The 19,180-nt window shown below is 62.0% G+C and overlaps 1 protein-coding gene across 3 annotated transcripts in view; it reads right to left on the bottom strand.

Annotated features, from left to right (window-relative positions):
• Positions 1-19,180, bottom strand: part of MYH11 (myosin heavy chain 11) — a 39,056-nt gene that overhangs the window by 17,780 nt on the left and 2,096 nt on the right. Inside the window, exons 2-10 of one of the 3 annotated variants that reach the window (XM_044433505.1) lie at positions 17,661-18,022; positions 14,539-14,695; positions 10,894-10,921; positions 7,724-7,826; positions 6,565-6,585; positions 4,368-4,460; positions 3,547-3,610; positions 1,828-1,926; positions 653-796 (exon numbers count right to left, since the gene is read on the bottom strand). In XM_044433505.1, coding sequence (XP_044289440.1) covers positions 653-796; positions 1,828-1,926; positions 3,547-3,610; positions 4,368-4,460; positions 6,565-6,585; positions 7,724-7,826; positions 10,894-10,921; positions 14,539-14,695; positions 17,661-18,005 — 1,054 coding nt within the window. In that variant the 5' untranslated portion in view covers positions 18,006-18,022. Of the gene's footprint in view, positions 1-652; positions 797-1,827; positions 1,927-3,546; positions 3,611-4,367; positions 4,461-6,564; positions 6,586-7,723; positions 7,827-10,893; positions 10,922-14,538; positions 14,696-17,660; positions 18,023-19,180 lie in introns of those variants that run through there. The other 2 variants (XM_044433507.1, XM_044433508.1) reach the window with 2 other exon arrangements.

The following is a 19,180-nucleotide window of genomic DNA, read 5'->3' as shown; positions in this document are numbered from 1 at the left end:
TGTAGCCGGGGCTGTTTTTGTGACAATGCGGGTGATGGATGGTGATGACTGCGATATACCGGGAATCCTCCGTGAAAGATGTTAGGAGACAGAGCACCTGGAGCAGGGCCTTCTCTGTGGTGGCTCCCCGCCTATGGAATGCGCTTCCCAGAGAGGTCCGCCTGGCGCCGTCATATGTTTTTCGGCGCCAGGTTAAGACCTTTTTATTTGATCAACATTTTAATAAGTTTTACTATTGTATTTTTTATCATATTTTAACCGCAGCCAGAGTGGGTCGATAATTTATTTATGTTTGGTGATATTTGTATTTTATCTTTGTAAGCCGTCCTGAGGCTTTTGCAAAGGATGGCATATAAATACCCTAAATAAATAAATACTTTGCAATGCAGAGTAATGGTTAGAGCGCTGCTGGCGTGTTAAAAACCAAAAGTGCTGCTCAGAGCAGACCCACTGAAGTGAAACGGGGCTTGACGGGGGCTAAGCCCCCGTGTTTAGGCAGGTCCTGGAGCAACCGAGGAGGAAGCCAGCCAGCCAGGCGACGAGCGAGCGAGCGAGCGGGCAGGCGGGCGACGGCGAGGGCCACCCACCCTGCCCCGGGCGAGGACCAGCCGTGGGCGGAGTCCCCAGTGCCGCATCCCTTCGCTCTGCTTACCGGTTTGCTCTTCCTCAGTGAAGCCCATGATGCTCATCGCTTCCAGGGTCTCCTGGAACATTTCGTCGTCCTGCTGCGAGGGGATGGGCACGTAGCCGTTGGACAGGAAGGTGTAGTTGCTGAAGCCTTCGAGCAGCAGGTCACCTGCGGGAGAGGCGAGTCAGCCCAGGCCGGCCGGCACCGGCCAAACAGAAAACCGCCTGCACAGGGGATGGTCCCACGGGGAGCCCACACGGGCCCACGCCGGCTTGCTCGGCCGGAGACTCAGAGCAGATGCACTCGGACGGGGGGTTCCACTCTTATCGCTACTGGACCCCGTCTTCTCGGCCCGAGGATCGCTGCGTCCCAAAATGGGCCACCTCACGGGAGAGTGCTGCCTCGAGGCCAGGGCGAGCGAGCTGTGGGCATTTCTGGGCCGGGCTCCCCTGGGTTTTTCAGCTGCCATAATGAGGAGCCGTGGGCAGGGAGGGTCAGATCCTGCGCAGGGAATGTGAGAGAGGAGCATCTCTGCACTCAGAACAGCTCCCTCTGGGCCGGCACCCCGCTTCCCACAGCGGCCGGCCAGGGGTCGCCGGAGCCCCCCAGCGGGGCAACCGCCCCACCCTTTCGCTGCCATGCGGAAAGCTGCATCAGGACCAGAGGAAGGGGTGCGAGTTGGCATTAGAATCCCCAATACTTTAAGATATGCCGAACTACCGGCAGGAAGAAGCAGCCCATCGAAAGGACTCCTGACGAAGGCGGAAGGCGGAAGTGCAAATGCGGGGCTGATGCGAAACCGCAGAGAATCAGGAGACCGCGCCAGAAGCCTCTGGAAGGCGGTGCCGCCACCCACAACCTACCCAGATGCCCCCCGAGAAAGGAATGAAGGGTGGCAGCCCCAGACAAGAGCTCTGGCGCACACGCTCCATTCCCAAGACATGTTTGGGTTGAGGGATCCAGGCCGCCCCGGTGACTCAGAGGTCTGATCTCCGGCTTGTTCCAGCAGCCGGGGCTGGTTCACATCCTGCTCCTGGCAGTTTCGCCACCGAGCATCCGCACGCCAGGCCGAGCAACACTCCCCTCGGGAACGGTCTCCCACCGCTGCCCCGCACTGACCCCAGAGGAGCGTGGGGGCCGGCTTCCCCCCGGCCCTCCCCAGCTGCCCAGGCGAGGGGGCAGGGCAGCCCGCCACTCACTCTTCATTTGCTCATTGGCTCCGGCAAGCAGGTAGTAAAATATGTGGAAGGTCCTCTCTTCTCGGGCTTGCCGAATGGCACGGGACTTTTCCAGCAAGTCTGTTGGCATTTGTTAAGCCGCAAGCAAACCGGCACGCAGGTGCGGTCCCCCTCCGTGTCTCTGCTCCCTGCCCTGCGGCCTCTTCCCGGCTTTTAAATGGCTTTAATCCTATATGAATGTTTGTGTCTTTCGCATAGACTCTCACAGTCGGAAGGGGCCTAGCGGGCCCTCCGGTCCAATCCCCAGGACTCGAGTCGCCCATCCAGGTTCGAACCAGGCCTGGCCCTGCTTAGCTTCCAAGACTAGGCAGGATCAGGCACTTCGGGCTATACTGGTTATTGTATGAAGTTGGCGTGCTTGAGCTAACCTAAGTTTGTTTTAAACCATGATCTCTGGTTCATGCAGAACAAGCCAGGATTCTCCGAGAGTGAATCTCGGCACCAGCCAAGTGCACCGTCCAAACACAGAGGCGGCGGCATCTCAGGGTTTGCTCAGGCTTCCTGCTCCCCACGAAGGCAATGCTGAACCAGCTTCCCCGGCTGGGAGACCTGAGGATGCACCAGACTGCAATTCCCACCATCCGCAAACCGCTCGGCGGGGCTAAAACGAACTAGCCGGATGTGTGAGGCAGCCCCGCGTCTGGCTTCCAGCTCGCCCTCACTTTTGGGGGATGGAGACCGTTTCTGAATTCTGCGAGTCCACGTACACTCCCCTGAAATGCCTCCTCGTCTGGCATCTTGCCCCCAATTTCCTCAGCCCTCCTAAACAAGGGAGATGTTCCATCCGCACTGAGCTCATGTCTTGTCTTCTCTCCAGCACGACAGAATTCTTTCTGCTTAAGACTCCGCTCGTTCGCCTTTGCTATTTATGCAGGGGAGGAATTTCTCCGCATGTTTGTTTCTCTGTTTAAACAAAGTGCTTTTGCACAAACACAACCCAAAGAAAGGCAGCAGCTGTTGGCAACCATTCTTGCACGAAGCCCGACTTACTGGAAGCGATTGCGCTGCTTTCCTTGGCCGTGCCCGAGGCACGGAGGGGGCATCCAGCTCACATCCCGCGACACAAGGCAGGATGCCCAGCAGAGACCAGGGCAGCACGGCTGCCCCCCACGGAGCCTAGACCAGCCGCGAGGCACAGAGTGCCCCTGCAGGGGCCAGCTCCCCCCCCCCGGGACCCATGCTGGAGGGCTACTGCTCCCATCCTCCTCAGCCAGCATGGCCATTCGCTAGGGACGATGGGACTGAAGTCCGGGACATCAGCCCCGGACCGCCTCTCCTCGCACCCCCATCGCCGCTGGCCTGTTGCCCCGACGGGCGCCTTCTCAGCGGGGAGCTGTGCCAGCCAGCCAGGCAGATGTTGCTCCCTGGACCTCTCCCACGCGAGGAGGAGAGCACGGGAAGACGGCTGCCCAGTCCCCGGCTCCGCCGCAGGGGACGCGCCCCAGCAAGAGCGTTCGCGTGCATGCGGCGCTGGCAGGCCGGGCCGAGGCCAGGGCTCGCTCGCTTTTCTGCTCTGCCCAGCTCTCCCGAAGCCGGGAACAAACAGGGGCAGCCTGCACCCTGGACAAGCCGGAGGAGGGCCGCCACGCTCCCACGGATCCCCCGCACCCCTTCCTTCCCGTGCCTTCGCTCTCCTCCTTGCGCTCCATCAAATTCTGTCCCACGAGCAGAAAAGGATACAGGTTTCTATGTTCGCTCCGACAATGTAGCCCGTCACGTCAAAGTTGATGCGGATAAATTTACCCTGTCAATAAGGAGAGGAGAAGACCTTGGCGCGGCTTCCAAACATCGCCTGCCTGTCAGGACGCTCTGCGCATCGCCAGGCGCCCCAGTTTTGCAGAAGAGCCAGAGAGGAATTGGCAGGGATCAGCGGGGATTCAAAGTGGGTGCGGCACACGCCGCAATCGACATCTTCCGCTTCCACTGCTTTGCAGCCTCACATTCCCGCCTGCAAAAGCTGGGAAGCCCCTGGCTGCCTTTACGGCAACTTGTAGGCCAAAACTCTGGAGAGCCACAACTCCCATCAGCCCCACGGAGAGGAGCAAATGGCGAGAGGCGATGGGAGCGGCAGGCCAAAACACCAGAAAGACCACACGGTTCCAGCCCCGGCCGGCTACCTCCAAAGAAGGGACCCTCCATGCCTTGTACCCCCCCCCCCCCCCGGTGTCCCTCCTTCCTCCCAGGAGGCCCTGGGACAGGTCGCTCTGGGCTAAGGGCCAGCGTGCCCCCCCACAGCCCCTCCCTCCCCCAGCAAAAATCATCCCAGGTTTCCCCGGAGGAGTCAGAAGGGCTGGCTCTGGCAGGGAACAGGGAAAAATTGTGGCCGCACACATGGAAATCAAATCCTCTTTTTGTTCCCCATCACACATACGCTAAGAATTCGTTAAATAAAATAAGCGCACTCCCAGCGGGGCAGAGTCAGAGGGCTGCACGCCGGTTCGGTTCCGTGAGCCCCGACGACAACCCCGAACATTCCCCGTGCCTCGGACTTGGCAACTTACAAATCGCGAGGAATTATCGTTCTTGACGGTTTTGGCATTCCCGAAAGCTTCGAGGATGGGATTGGCCTGCAGAAGCTGCTTTTCCAGCTCCCCCTAAAATGGATTGAGATGTCGTTATCCTCAGGGAATTGGCGATACAGCGCCACAAAGAGCCGCAGGAGCACGGAGGACCTCATTTCCCCCCACAGAGGCAGCATCTCTGGTTGCAAAGATCCTCCCGTGGCACGGACGGACAGACGGCACTCGCGTGTGCATCTCTTTCCACACGCACGCCAGCCTGGGATACGGAGCAGGATTTGCTGCCTCAGAAAAAACACGGCGCACTCTCCGTGCGTTTTGCCCAGGAAGGAGGAAAATAGCCGCCGTCTCCGTTCTCCACTCGTTCGCCGGCAGGGCAGTTGCGCCCAGCGATTCTCCTTGTCGCACACCTGGAGCAGGAGGGCTGGCGGCCTCGATCCGATCCGATCCGTGGGTGAGAGGAGGACCGTCTCGTCTCCCCTCCTCAGCCAGCGCGCGGCGTGCCCCAAGGAGCCCTCCCGCTCCCTGCCCGGGGCCCGCTGAGCTGAAGCACGTGGCGGCCCGGGGCACGGGCACGGCGCCGGCGCCCGGTGCGCCCTGCATGTAGGACGGCACGAAGCGTCTCCCGCCCCATCGATCCGTCGGGTTAAATGCGGGGCTTCGAGAGGGTGCGCGGGGCGATGCACAATTTTCAAAACGAGGTCACCACGGTGTCCCATGCAGAATCACGCATGCGGTTGCACGCCGAGGAGGAGGAGGAGTGCGCACACGCCGAGGAGGAGGAGGAGTGCACACACTAGCCATGCAGCAGGACGGCGGAGGCGCCCGGGGAGGCGTTCCACCAAGCAGCGGGGCGGCGCTGGGAGCAGGCCCCCCCCGCAGCGGGACCCCCGCCTCGCCCGTGGGGGAGGCCCGGCGCCTGGCTGGGGCGGACTCGTCCGAAGAGCCCGCGTGTGGACGGGCCGTTCCTCGGGGGCACCGGGGGGCCGCAGCGCTGCTCCGCACCCAGCAGGCTGGAGCCAGGCAGAGGGAGCCACACTCGGGGGGCCCGCGGAAATTAACGGGGCTCCACTCGGCCCCTTTCTGCAAGCTGCAACACCCCACCCGCCACGAGGAAATTCGTCTGGCTTGTGGTGCCGCTGGCGGCAGGGAAGGGGGCGGCCCGGGCGTCCTCTGCCGCCTGGGACCCTCTGGGGCTAGGGGCTCGGGGACCTGCTGCGCTCAATGCCAAGGCACCCCTTGGCCGGAGACGAGCCGTCCTCGTTGGAAAAGCCCAGGGAGCGGCGGCGGGGCTGCGCTGCCCCGGCAAGCGCGGGGATTTTCCTGTCGGCCCAGGCACCCCTGGTCTGGCCGGTGGCCGAGAGCGCAGTGAAAGCGGCCGGATGATTTCAGTTCCTCTTTGCAGCGCCTCTCCTTCTTCCGACCAGCGGCTGGGAAGAGGTGAGATGGGGCCCAGGGGCCGGGCCGGGTTCAAAGACCACGGCTGTTCCGAGGACACACGTCGGTCAGCCGCGTGCCCCAGCCTTGCCGTCCCTCTGCTGGCCCCCTCCCCATGCCAGCAGTGCCGGCAAATTCCCTGCGGGTTCCAGGGTCATCCTTTCGGCCTGCTGCCGACCACGCTGGGCCGGTTTGGGGCATGCAGAAGCCTTGCAGCGCAGGCTGGCAAGCAGCAGCGAAACGAGCAAGCAGCGCGGATCATGTCTGTCAAGCACCACACAGTGACCAGCTGGGACCACCACTGTCCTGGAGCAGCCCCTCGAGGCATCGCTCAGCTTGGGGGCTGCTGTCTTGCGAGAAACACGCGCTCAGAGGCTTGTCAGAAAGGAAGACGGTCCAACGGGCGAGCCCCTTGGGGAGAGCGACTCTTTGGGTGACGGCGGCCGCCTCTCGGCAGCAGAAGCAGGCGTCCCGAGCCTACGTGTTCGGGCGCAAGGGCCACTGGAAGCAGAGGATCGCCTGCCCCGCTCCCGGGAAGGTGGGCGCGTGCTCGGGATCGGCGCCGGGAGACCGTGGGTGTGTGCTTCGGTGCGTTGTCACTCCGGGACGTGATTCTGGATTGCGACCCAGGGTCCGCTCGGTGATTCCCTCAGGAGGAGGGGTGCAACTACAGCATGCAAGTCCACACTCTGTGCCTTCGCACACGCACACACACACACACCAAACAGTCCGGATTACTCACGTAAGCAAAAGATGGACCTTGCTGCAGTCAAAGGACACGGCATAAAACAATCATCAGTTTCATCACGTCCCTGCCAGCTATGCTTGCAACCTGCGCCCGAGCATCGAGCATCGAGCTACGGTAACGCAACCGGCCTTCTCGTGGAAAATCAAGCCGGAAGGACCGACCTGAGGGTTTGCGGGGGTGGTCGGAAGCTAAATCAAGGAGGGGCTTGCTGTGGGGAGAAAGGCTGCAGGCCGTGCGGCTTCGCTCCGCTGGGAGGAGGCCGCGCCGCAGGCAAACGTGGGGTGACCTGCTCGGCTGCGGGCGTCTCTGTGCCGGCGGGCGTCTCGCACTGTGCCCCGGCCTGGGCAGCGCCCATCGCTCTCCTCCGCAACCCCACGCCTTTCCCCAGATTTTGCTGCAGAGAGCACCGGAAAGCTGCACTCCGGCCTTTTCATCCAACCTCATCAAGTGGCGCCCGGTTTTGTCGGAGTCGGGCATGGCAACGCCTCGGATTTTCCTGGCTCCCATCGAGGTCAAGGTTCTGCTTTCCAGACCCCAGGAAGGCAGCGAGCCCTGCCCCATGCTGGTGGGGTGTGGCGGCGGAGGGGATGCGGGCAGGGAGGGCTGCCTTCACACGGGGCCTCAGATCCCAGCCCGAGGGTGCAGGTCCCTGCTGGCTGGCCAGAAAGGGCCTCTTCGTCCACTGCTTCTCACTACTCAGTGGGAGGAAGGGGCCAAGGCAAGCTGGCCCCATGGTCCCCCAGGATCCAGTTCTCCCCCAGAGGATCTGCCCCAGCCTTGTCGGGCTCAAAGGAAAGGTGGAGCCCATGACTGTCTTGCAGAGAGATGTGCCGGCGCTCCCCACAGAGAGCCCGGGGGCCGGCGGAGTGCTCCTCCCGCCCCCCGCTCACTTGCACGCAGCAAGAGATGCCAGACAGAGCCCCTTTTCCGTAAACACGGAGCGGAGACCTCGCCGTGTCCTCTCCATCGTGCCTGGCTGCTTGGCAAGACAAGGAGGCAGCCGAGAGCGGGCGGCTTGGCTTTGCAGGCAGGCCGCCCGCTCTGTGCCGGGGCTTCGGCTCAGGGCCATCCTCCCGGCGCTGCCCTAAGAAACATCAAGGCTCCATTACGGTCGGGGGGAAGAGGGGGCGGCAGGCGGGCGGGGGCCACTCACCGTGATGCTGACGTCTTTCTTGCCCTTGTGGGACGAGGCCACGACCGCCAGGTACTGAATGACTTTCTTGGTGTTCTCCGTCTTGCCAGCACCCGACTCCCCGCTAGGGAGAGAAGCGCACAAGAGAGGGAGTCACACCTGCCCCCCGGGTGGCAATACGGACACCCCATGACGCGACCCAACTAAGAGCTGAGCTGCTTTCTGTGCTGCCGAATTGCCAGGAAAGCCACGGCCCAGCCCGGCCCAGCACACCTATTTCCTTGCTCTGGGAAATATGGTTTAGACGAGCGATCCGTGAAGCAGTGAGACACTGTAAAGAGCAGGACATAAAAAAATTAACTATGTAAATACATAAATTTGTTGAGGCGGGGCTGGCCCGGCTCGCAAGTCACGAGGGGCACCCACACCGTCCTCTCAGCACGGGACAGCAACAAAAGCAGAGGAGCAGAGTGAGTCAGAAGGGGCCTCCGGGTCATCTAGTCTGACCCCCAGCTCCAGCTGGCTCCGCTCATGACGTGCCCACCAAAGCAGAGGTGAAGCTGCTGATCTGGGCCAGACGTCCTCGACGCGGGTCTCGCAGAGGCGTCAGACGGCAAATCCCATTCTCCCCCTGGCCAGTACAGGGGGGACCATGAGGATTGCAGCCCGATACCTGTGCAAACCCCCAGGCTGGGGGCACCCGAACTGGGGTGATGACCCCACATTCAGTCAACCCCCCAAGGAACCCCTCAAAGTCCCAGTCCGGGAAGCAACGCCGGGTGGCGCCAGCAACACAGTCATGGAGGAGGAGGAGGAGGAGGAGGAAGGGAAGGAGGGCAAACCCAGGAAAGCTGGGATCAGGGCCGACTCAGGCTCCCCAGGCTTGGAACTCCTCCACCGGCTTCACAGCAGCTCAGCTCCTCTTCCTAATTAGGAGGTGCCTCGTCTCGAAGGCAGAGGAGGAGGAGGCAGCCGAGGCCACGGCGGGCTCGCACTCACTCACTCGGGGTCGGTGCTCAGCCTTAAAAGGCCAGGCGTCATTTCTCTCCAGGAAGTTTCGTTAACGAGGACAGCGGTGGCACCGGAGCCGTGCGAATCGCCATCGCCGTCCAGGGCCTGAGAGAGGCGAGCGAGAACAGGCGAGGAGCCGGCGAGGAGAGAGGGAGGGCGACACGGCCGCTGCGAGGAGGGGAAGGAGAGCTTTCCTCCCAGGACCGGGCCTTTCGAGAGAGCTTCGTGGGGTGCCTTCGCCTTCATCCGGAGCCGGATGGGGCAGCCTTTCCAACGGAAAAGGCTCTCAAACAGGACTCACCTTTATAGAAGAGACACATGCCCAGAGGAGAGACTGGGCGGGCGGGGGGGTGCGGCCCCATTTCCTTCTGCCCCGTCTCAGGGCAGCCCTGCTCCAGGGGGCTCGCTCTGGGCTCTGCGTCCACCTGTTCTGGGGACGCTCTGGGCTGAAGGACAAGCCCAGTCCGGGGCTTTCTTGCACAGCCTGGAGGCCGCAGCCGCCGGCGTTACATGGGGCCCCAGGGCTGAAATATGTCCGGGTTTTATTGATAAAAATTAAGTGTTCTGGGAACGGCTCCAGACTAAACATGCCAGTTCGAAGACATTTGCGTAAAGAGCTTTCACATAAATCTCCTTTGCATCTTTGCATCTGGAAAGGGAAGAGAGCATGCAGCCCCCCCCGCCCGCAAGGCTTTGAGCTTCCCGTTCGTGGGTCAGGCCCCCCCCCCGAGGGCAGCAGCATTCCCTGGGAGACCCTGATGCCCCCCAGGCCTGAGCTGAGGGGCGAGAGCAGCACAGGGCCTGCTCTGGCCCCAGCCCAATTCCGGGCGGCAATCCGGTGGGTCGGAAAGGCCAAAGGCAGGGAATGTGCACGGCCCGGGCATGTCTGCCGCCCCGGAAGAGGCACGGCGGCCAGAGGGAAGAACAGAAGAGGGGCCGCATCTCTTGCAGCCCAGGGGCCAAATGCAATTTTGGAGGCGTTGGGGGGCACGTTTGGGGGGGCAAGCCAAGAGCAAAGGGTCGTGGGCAAAATACTTTCAGAAAGTGTATTTAGGCTTCAAGTTCTTCCTAAGGCGGAAGAGAGAAATTATATCCTTTTTGGGTGGAGGAAAACACACTCAAAAGCCAGGACTCCGGGGGCATGGGAAGGGGGCAGGGCTGCCTGGCTGCCCCCCGAGGGCCGCACGGGTGGGCACGGCCGGCGAGCTCGTGTTCAGCCCCCCCGAGTGAAGCAGCCCCCCGTGCTTCGCGGAAAGGGCATGGCAGGGGAAGCTGCCCCTCTTCCCGAGGCAGGTCCTGCTCTGGACGCCCTTCCCGTCCGGAAGCGCCCCGGGAGTGGAGACGCAGGGAGGAAGCACGGGGCCAGGGTGGGCCCTTCACTCGGAAGCGGGCGCCTCCGGCTCTGCCACCCACACAGGATGCGAGCCCTTCCGGCTGGACAAGCAGGCGGCTGGCTGCCTCTGCAGCTCGCAGGCCTCAGGAACGCCCCCACGATGAAGAAGAGGCTTGGCCGGCCACGGGAGGGACGGAGATCCCCCTCGCCCCAGCACCAGTCCAGACGTCTCCTGCCTCCTGGATGAAGCACCAGAAATGCACATGGCCCCTCGGGGAGGGGAGGGGAGGGGAGGGCAACCACCTCCGGCCTGACCCGGCACAAGGGTTAGTTTGCATCGCAGAAAGGTGCTTCGTGCGGGTCTTGCAGCGATGCTTCAGCTGTGGGGGGTCGGGGGGAGGCCGGCCCATCTCTCTGTCTGTCTGTCTGTCTGTCTGTCTCTTTCCTCCTTTGAGAGACGTCCTTTCCAGAGGACCCCTCAGCCCCCCGTCCAAACCTGCAGGCTAAGACATGATCTCGGAATGATCAACTGGAGACAGGCAATCCTTCTACAGAGCCTGAGAGATGGGAACGGTGGCCAAGTGGCCTACTTTGCAGGGGACAGTCCTTCACTCGAGAAGAGCCCTACAGCGGGAGGGCAGGAGTGGGGATGCTGTCAGCTGGGGATGATGGGTGTTGTGCTCCAACGCATCTGAGGGCACAAAGCCGGGGAGGATGGGGGAAGCGCAGAGTGGCAAGAGGCGCATTTCGGCCGTGAAGCGTCACCGTGGGGAGGGGGCCTTCCGCAAGCTAAGGGTGGGCCAAGAGAGGGGGGCGCCGGGGAGGGCGGTCCGTGGGCAGGACTTACGTGCAGAGAATGGACTGGTCCTCTCGATCTGTGGAGAAACCAAAGAGAGGCCGTCAAAGAGGTGCTCACCACGGAGGCTTCTTCGGGCTCAGCACAGGCAGCCACGCTGCCTCCCAGGCAGGCAGGCAGGCAGGCAGGCAGGCAGGGGGGCCGGGCGCGGGTCCCGCTCGCCTGCGGTGGCTCGCTGCCCAGGGGCTGGGAAGAGCCCCCGGGCTGCTACCCGGTCCCCTGATCGGAGGGTGGCCGGCCTGGGACCCGGGGCGTCTGCAGGCCAAGCAAGGCGCCTCCCCGCTTGATTCGCCTTCTCACATTTCAGAGCTCAGCCACAAACTTCCTCAGCTTCATCCGCAAGGACAGATGTGGACCAAGAGACAAGAGGCCCCAACCATCCGCCTCTGCACCAGAGCCAGAGGGCAACCCGAGCGGATGGATCCCGGGGCCTCGCTTGCCAGTGGCCCTGGAGGCCATCGCGCCGGCGGAGGAAGAGGTCAAGGGGCTTTTCCCGAAGCAAAGCAAACGCCGGTGAAAGCCCCGCTCGGCTCTTCCTCCGCCTCAGATCAAAGCTGCGCTCACTCCTTTTAATCTAGCAATTCACACCAGCTGACAGCTTTAATTGGGGGCACTTAATGGAGAAGCTGAATCACACTAACGGCCAACATTGAAAACAAGAAGGGCCTGGGAAAGCCGGTCACGTGCCGAGCATTCCAGCGCAGGCCTAGCCCTCCTCCCTGGCCGTGTTGCCAGGCGCATCAGGGGCTAGGGCGACTGACTCTCACTCTGCAGGCAGACCTACATTTCCACGTACGTTCTGATGAGCTGCTGTGCCCGTCCGCCTTCTTTTTCTGGGATGCGCTTCCTGCGTTTTGGCATCTCTGGGCCACTGCTGGGACCGAGCGGGGTTTGCTTCCGCCACCTGCATCAGGTGCTGCTGTCTATGGAGTCGCGGCACGGACCCCGGTGGATGCGAGCCCCGGGCACAGCACCCTCTCAAAGGTGGGACGAGTGAGGAGGGCAGGGGGCCTGGCCAGCCCCCCGGAAGGCGTTCAGCCTCGGACAGTGGGTCTAGGAGAGAGCCAGGATCCCGGCCCCGCGGACGCCAATTCCAGCAATCTGACGAAGCAGCCCTCAAATCAGCAAGGCTTCTCTGTTGCGAGGAACCCGACGGCGAAAGTGAACGGCTGCACCCTTCAAAGCCACACATGGGAAGCAACTGTGTATGTACGTGCCGTCTAGGCAACTTGTCGTCTTTCCTGCAGTGATGCTGAGGCAGTTTGCACGGCCTCCCTCCGCTCCATTTCTCCTCACAACAACCCTGCGAGGTGGCAAGGCTGAGAGCCAGGCGCTGGCCAAAAGCGACCCCGGCTGCAACGAGGCCGCATGGGGGGCGAGGACGGCTCTCCCGAGACCCAGTGCAACACTCCCCCCGCCACCAACTGTTAACAGCCCTACGTGGCTTCGAAGACTAACTAGGACGCTCTTGCTGTGAGTTTCCTTGCAAGAAAAGCCGCCGGCTGCTTCACGGTGCCCAGAGCGAGATGCATGGCCTCTCCGACTCAGGGAAAGCCATAGAAATGCACAGAGCCCTTGCGCAATCGAGCCCAAAGTCCATCAAACTGGGATTGCGAGTCTGGTGACCAGACAGAATCAGCTGGGAAGCTCGCGCGGTTGCAGACATGCCGCGCATCCTGGGTGCCCATTCAGGCATTCCACCCAGCAGCCACCTTCACCGGGACGCACGGGGAATTGGCCCAGCTCGACCCTCCCCGCTCCCTCAGTGAACACGGCCCTCCCATCCTCCGGGCCCCTGGCGCCCTTCCAAGAAAGCGCGAGCGCCTCCTTGGCACCGGCCCGGCCCCCGCCTGCGGCCCCGCGGCCCCCCCAGAGGAGCCGCTCTGCTCTGCTCCGCTCCGCTTCACGCAGCCCTGGTTCGCCAGCACGGCGCATCCTGGTGCTGGCAGCGTTACCTTAAAAGGAGAAAGCCCTCGGAAGACACAGCAGGGCATCGCCGGTGCGCGTCTCCTCCAGACTAAGCCCCCCCGGCTGGGCTCCCCCAAAGGGCTCCCGTGCTGCCAGTGCGCTCCGTGGGGGAGCCGGGCGGCAGGAGGGGGCGCCTTGCAGGTCCCAGCCCTAACCCTGGAGCAGCGCTCTTCCAGAATGAAATGAGGGCGCGGGCCTCCCTCGGCCTCCCGGGGGAAACCGCTTCAGCTTCCCCGAAAAGGAAGGCGAAGGGGGGAGGTCTCCGAGCGCAGCAAAGAGACCCGTGCGAGACCTCAGGCAGGAAGCGGCAGTGCTCCTTCGGGGGCACGGGGGCTGCTGTGCGTGCAAACTTGCGCCCACACAAACAGCCCCTGCCGGTCACAGGAATGCCTTCTGCAGCCCGCCCGGGGAGCTCACGGCGGCCGTGTGCACAGAGGGATCCCGGCCGCCTTTCCCTTGACCCGTGTTCTTCCCCGGCTCCAGTATTTGCACATTTGCCTTGTTTATTCGGGTGGTTAACCTGCAGCGAGGGGAGCCAGCCCAGGTGTGAGGGCACACGGGGGCCTTCTTGCCTGTGGCACCCACGGGAGCCACTTTCCTGACACCACAGGAAGGGTGTGGGCAGCCTGGGCCCGCATCCCACTGCAGCCCTGCTGACGGGGCACATGGACCAGCAGTCCGACATTCTGATGCCCACCAAGACACGTCTGTTTGCCGTAGCGGCAACACCAAGTGCTTCAGAGACCACCTCGTGCTGAACCTCTGCCTAAAGCCCCTTTGGGCGGCGGGCACAGCATTTCCCGCACTCAGAAGGGGGAAGATGCCTCACAAAGGTGGGAAGTCACCCAGGGAAGGGGGGGCACAGGAGCCCAGAGTGGCCGGACTTCCCAGTAAGGTCCACCTGGCAGCAACGCAGGACTCCTTCTGGCGCCCACTCAAGCCCTTTTCCCTCCCCGGTCGTGCTCATTGTCGAATGGATGGCTTGATTTCTTACTGTTTTCAATTCAGGTCATGACTGAGCGGTTGAAGTGGGCCAGCGTTCTGTGTCCCATATTATTATTTCATCTCCCTTGTTCATTCTGGTTATTATCTTTGAAATTGTTATGATTACAGGGGGTGTTATTGCTATTACTGTGCTTTATGCTATAAACTGTTCTGAGAGCATTTGCTCGAGAACGGTCTAAAAAACTTTAAATAACTGAGAAAATAGTTCTGAATAAAGCACCACTATAAATAGGAACGGAAGAGGCTGCCCTATGCTACTCTTCCTCTTGGCTCGTGACGGGCAATAGAAGCCCCGGCATCCTCAAGATGCTTTGGACTACAGTTCCCATGAGCCCTCCTTGGCTGTGCTGGCTACGGCTGATGGGACCTGTAGGCCAAACCATCTGGAAGGCCACAAGGGGCCCATGGCTGACCAACACATCGCAGTGGCTCTCCAGGGCCCAGGCAGGCGTTCTTCCAGCCCCGCCAGGAGACGCGGCCGGGGACTGACCCCCTGGCCTCCTGCAGGCAGAGCGGGGGCGCTTCCCACCCACGGCCCACCGGCCACCTGCGGCCCCTTCAGCTGGAGATGCCCGGCCCCCTGCGCTGCCCCGGAGCGCCGCCACTCTCCGCTTCCTGGCCGTGGGCACGGCCCTTCAGGCAGCCCACGGCGCCCGGCCTTACCTTGCAGCATGCTCCTGTACGCCGTGTCCGCGATGGCGTAGATGTGCGGCGGCATCTCGTGGCGTTTCTTGCCTTTGTACATGTCGATGATTTTCTCCGAGTAGATGGGCAGTTGCTTGTAAGGGTTGACAACCACGCAAAAGAGACCTGAGTAGGTCTGTAAGGAAAACCCAAGAATATGGCGTGTTACACAGCAGATTCCTGAAAAGCAAGGCCTTCGCTGGCTTCACCTGGCACATAATGCCAACCGTGGCTTGTTGCCGTGCCCAGGGGTTGCTGGCTGATGATCAAATAAGCCGTGGTTTGTTGGTTGGCTGGCTGGTTGGTTTGTTGAATCCCTGGATTGACTATTTCCTTCCCCCTTCACCTGGACCTTCCCTGTGTCCCTACGGATCCTGGGCTTCTGCGGCAGGTGGAGGGGGAGGCTGCTGTTCTTGCACATCTTCTCCTTAGCTTGGAGAAACAACCTGTGAACAACCCATGAACACCCCACAGGTCTAGGTTCGCATCTAAAACTCAGCTGTGGTTCAGACAACCCAGAATTCACAACCACACAACAAACCATAAGTTCTGTTTCTGCACCGTTGTGGTTAACCAACCCTGGTTTGCTAGCATGGCTGGGTCCACACAGAACAATGCTAAAGGTCTTGGCTTGCGTAAACCACGGTTAGGGTTCTGTGTGAACTTGTGTATTCCTCTCCTCCTGAGCCTGCAGCTCCGTGAAGAATGAAAAGCAACAAATATCTCGACACTGAAACTTCGGGGTGGCTGAACAGGGCAGTGGCGGACGTGTCCAGGGCTATACGCAGGCCATGACTGGGCTACGCGATTCACAGGGAGAGCCCATGTGAAGTAACCGTTAGGAAGGGGGGGACGCGACTCCAGAGCCCACTCGGCCCTGAAACGCACTGGGAGGCTTTGGGCCGGACACAGACCCGCCGCCCAACCGTCCCCACGAGGCTGCTGTCACAGGGGTTGAGCGGGAGGGCCTCCAAAGCCACGCCGGGTGCTTGCAAGAGGAAGAAAAGGAGAGGAAGAAAGGAATGTGGTAGCAAGAGTGATAATGGCGATGATGCACCCAGCCCAGAAGCAACTCCTTTACACGGAAGAAAATAAGAGGAGCGGCACCAGGCGAGAACAAAAGGTCCCCCGTTCCAGAGAAGGAGAGCCAGCAGCCCCCCGGAGGGGGAGGCCTGGCTGGGACCTCAGCCGTGTGTCCTCGGAGCACAGCAGCCTGCAGAGCCCACGCTTCCTGCTCCTCCTCACTTCTCCCGGCGCCTCGAGAGCTCTGTGCCAGGAACACGGGCTCAGATCCCCGCTGGGGGTGTTCGGCAGACCCGCCATTCCCGGGCTTCCCCCTCGGTTTGCTAATCTTTGATTAAAGCTCCCAAGTATGTGCTTGCACAAACGCATCTCAGCTGACCTTTCAAATCAGCCTCGTCCTCGAGCGCAGATCTGAAGGCCCCGGCTTGCCTTTCCTGACCATATTAGGAGCCAGCCCAAAGTTTTCACACAAACGAAACACTTTATAAGGCATTAAGCGAAGGCAGAAATATCCGCTGGCAGCACCATGGCCCAGGACGGCCCGGCCGCGATGCCCTGCGCTCACTGCAGGCCTGCAGCCCTCCTTTCCAGGCCTCCTGCATTGGCCCAGGGGCGCTGGGAGAGCCCCCCCCCCCCGCCCCGTCGCCAGCCGCCTCTCCGGGACCCAGGGGCCTGAGCGCAGAGGCGAGCGCAGGAGCGACCCAGCCTGGACGGGACCGAGAGCAGCAGCAGCCCTGCCCTGCGGATGCCCCAAGGCACCTTCCGGGCAGCAGTGAGCCCGAGACCCCGGGCCGAGCCCAGCTCCGGTCCCGTGCACACGCAGCGCCAAAGCAGGAGACCGGGCCGCTGCGAGGGGAGGGCACCGTGCTGTCGATGCTCCGGCAGGGGCAGGTGGACAGGGCAGGAGAAACACGTCTCCGCATTCAGGTGAGGACGCCGTTCCCACCTGGGTCAGAGGCCACGACCTTTCCAAGGCACAAGCAAGCCCCCTCCCCGCTTTGCCGATTTTCTGCAACAGGCCGGGCTGGGGCAGACGGACCAGCACAGTGAAATGAGCAGCTGCATCGCTTTCCAGCAGGAAAACCCAGAGCAGGGCCCTGAGCGCACACAAGAAACGCACCGAGACGTGAGAGCAGGAAAGCCGGACAAAGAAGCTGCCAGCTGCATATCCGTGGCGCCCAGCCACGTTTGCCACAGGGTAAAAAGACTCCTGTGGCATGCTAAAGATTGCAGGATTTATCACCCTTTAAACTTGCATAGGTTTTTCTGACCTCCAGATCTCCATTTTTGCTTTAGCACGTGCTTGCCCATCGAAGGGGGCCTCACGCACGCAGGGAACCCGTCTCTGAGCCCCAAGGGCTCCCCACTGCACTCGGCAAGCGATCCCACGCAAAAGGGGGATTCCGGGCGAGCGGCTGGAAGGCAGCTTCAGGGGAGGGCACCGGGGCACAGGAGGTATCTGGGGGCCCTCCCCTCCCCTCCCCGTGGCAGTACAGACGGAGAGGGAGCCGCTCAAGGCTCCCCTGACTTAACTGCATCATGGGCTGCCGCAGCCCTTGTGCAGCCCTCCGGCCTGCCCCACGGAAGTGACGTGCACTCCAGCGGGCACCGAAGGGCTGCAACCTCCATCCCCGGCACACGGTCCCCACCCCAAGCATCTGTCCAGGGCACACAGATGCGCCACGTTCAAAAGGCCGTGTGGAAAAGGGACGCTGCCCATGCCGGAGATGCAGCACGGCCCTGGGCATCTTTCCACTGGAGGCAGAAAAGCGTGTGGTGCCACACGCCTCCCTCCCCAGGGAAAACACAACAGAGACAAAAGGAAGCGTCAACCCTTCCCCGAGGCCCTGAATCAGGTGTCTGGCCCGGCTGGGCGGGAGAGAGGACGGCAGCACACCCTTCCCACGTCCCGCGGGACGTACATTCGCCTGCCAAGTGATTTGCAATCAGGGCAGGACCGTGTCACGTTGGAGAATGGGTGGACCAGGTGCCGGCACCGCCAGCCCCTCTGGATGGGGGCACCCAGGTGGACAGCTCCCCCCACCCCGAGGGAAGAGGGGATCCAGCTGGGGACTTACGTAGATGAGGCCTGAGTAGTACCGCTCCCTCAGGTTGTGCAGGACAGACGCTTCGTTGAGGCAGGTCAGCTCAGCCATGTCCTCCACCTTGGAGAACTTGGGGGGGTTCATCTTCTGGATGTCGTCCTTGCTGAAGGTCGCCTTCTTCCCGTTCTCGGCCAGCTCCACCAGCACCTCCTCCCCCTTCTCCTCCTTGACGCTCGCTGCCTCGAAGCCATGCTTCTCCGACGGGACCCAGACCAGCTTCTTGGCCGACCAGTCGGCCTGGGCCACGGTGAGGTTGATGAGGTTCTTGTCCACGAAAAGGAACTTCTCGTCTTCACTGAGCTGGCTTTTCTGTGCCATCTTGGCTCAACGGGCACCTGGGCCGGGAGGAAGAATTGCGGGAAAGAGCTCTTCAGAAAGCAAGTGAGGCCCTTCCGCCAGCGGGACCCTCCCCAACCTGTGACCCCCCTCTCCGATGCGTTCGACCACATCTCCCAGCAGCCCCAGCCACTGTGGCCCATCTTGTGGCTTGTTGGGATCTGACGTGCGTGGAGCATCTGGAAGGCCCTCCCCAGGGAGGTCATGCCCAGAGGCCACGGGGCGGGGGGGAGAGGTGCGCCCTGACGGAGCACCTGCTCAGCGCCCTGCAGGGACACGGTGTGCCCGTTCTCCCCTGGGTTACTCTTCGGTGGAGGGCCTGCCCACACAGCTGGGGGCCCAAGGCTAGGGAGGGTCCCTCCCGCGAGGCCCCGGAGCCTGGGGAGCTTCACTCCGGCTCCCAGCCATCCCCCCTGCCGCCGGTCCCCAGAGGCCGGGGAAGGCCGTCCGGCCCTACTGGCCCCGAGCAGCAGAGCGCTCAGGAGCCGCTTCCCCATGTGCTGGGCGCTCGCGCCATTCCACCGGGATCTCTCCGACTTTAACGCCGTCCATTTTACTTAGCCGTTTCCCCCTCCTCCTAATTCACGTTTCTTCGCTGCAGGACAGAAATACCGCAGAATAGACATAAGCACCTCCATCACGAAGACGGACCGCCGAGGCCAGAGGGCCGCTTGGCCGCCGCCACGCACTCCTGGGGTGCGAAATCTGAACCCAGCCTGGCCCCCCCACCCTCACCCTAACACCAGCTCAAGATGGCGGCACGCTCTTTCCACACAAGCAAAATATGGGGCAAATATGGGGCAAAAAAAGCCAGTGCTTTTTTTGTCACAGAACGCACCGGAACGGAGTTCTGGCACCTTTTTTCGACAGATTTTCCAAGTTTTAAAAGTAACTTTTGAAAATGTGATGTTTGGCCCGCGTGGATTTGAATCGCCCTGTCGAGCGTGGCAGGTCGGCGGCAAAATCATTAAAACGGGGCATGCGGGCGGCTTGTGCGTTGAGTCCGATGCGTGCGTGCTTCGTCCACGCTGGTTGTGATGGGTCGTGTGGTTGCGCGCTGAGTGCTTGCTGCGGCGGCGACTGTTATGCTTTGCTACGCAACTGACGTGTGTGGGTGTGTGTACAGTGATTGACTACATGCGAAAGGTAAATGATTT

The sequence above is a fragment of the Varanus komodoensis genome, unplaced genomic scaffold (assembly GCF_004798865.1).
Source record: "Varanus komodoensis strain SLA01 unplaced genomic scaffold, ASM479886v1 scaffold26, whole genome shotgun sequence".
In the NCBI taxonomy this organism is placed as follows: domain Eukaryota; kingdom Metazoa; phylum Chordata; class Lepidosauria; order Squamata; family Varanidae; genus Varanus; species Varanus komodoensis.
This window is presented reverse-complemented; position numbering and strand designations above follow the sequence as displayed.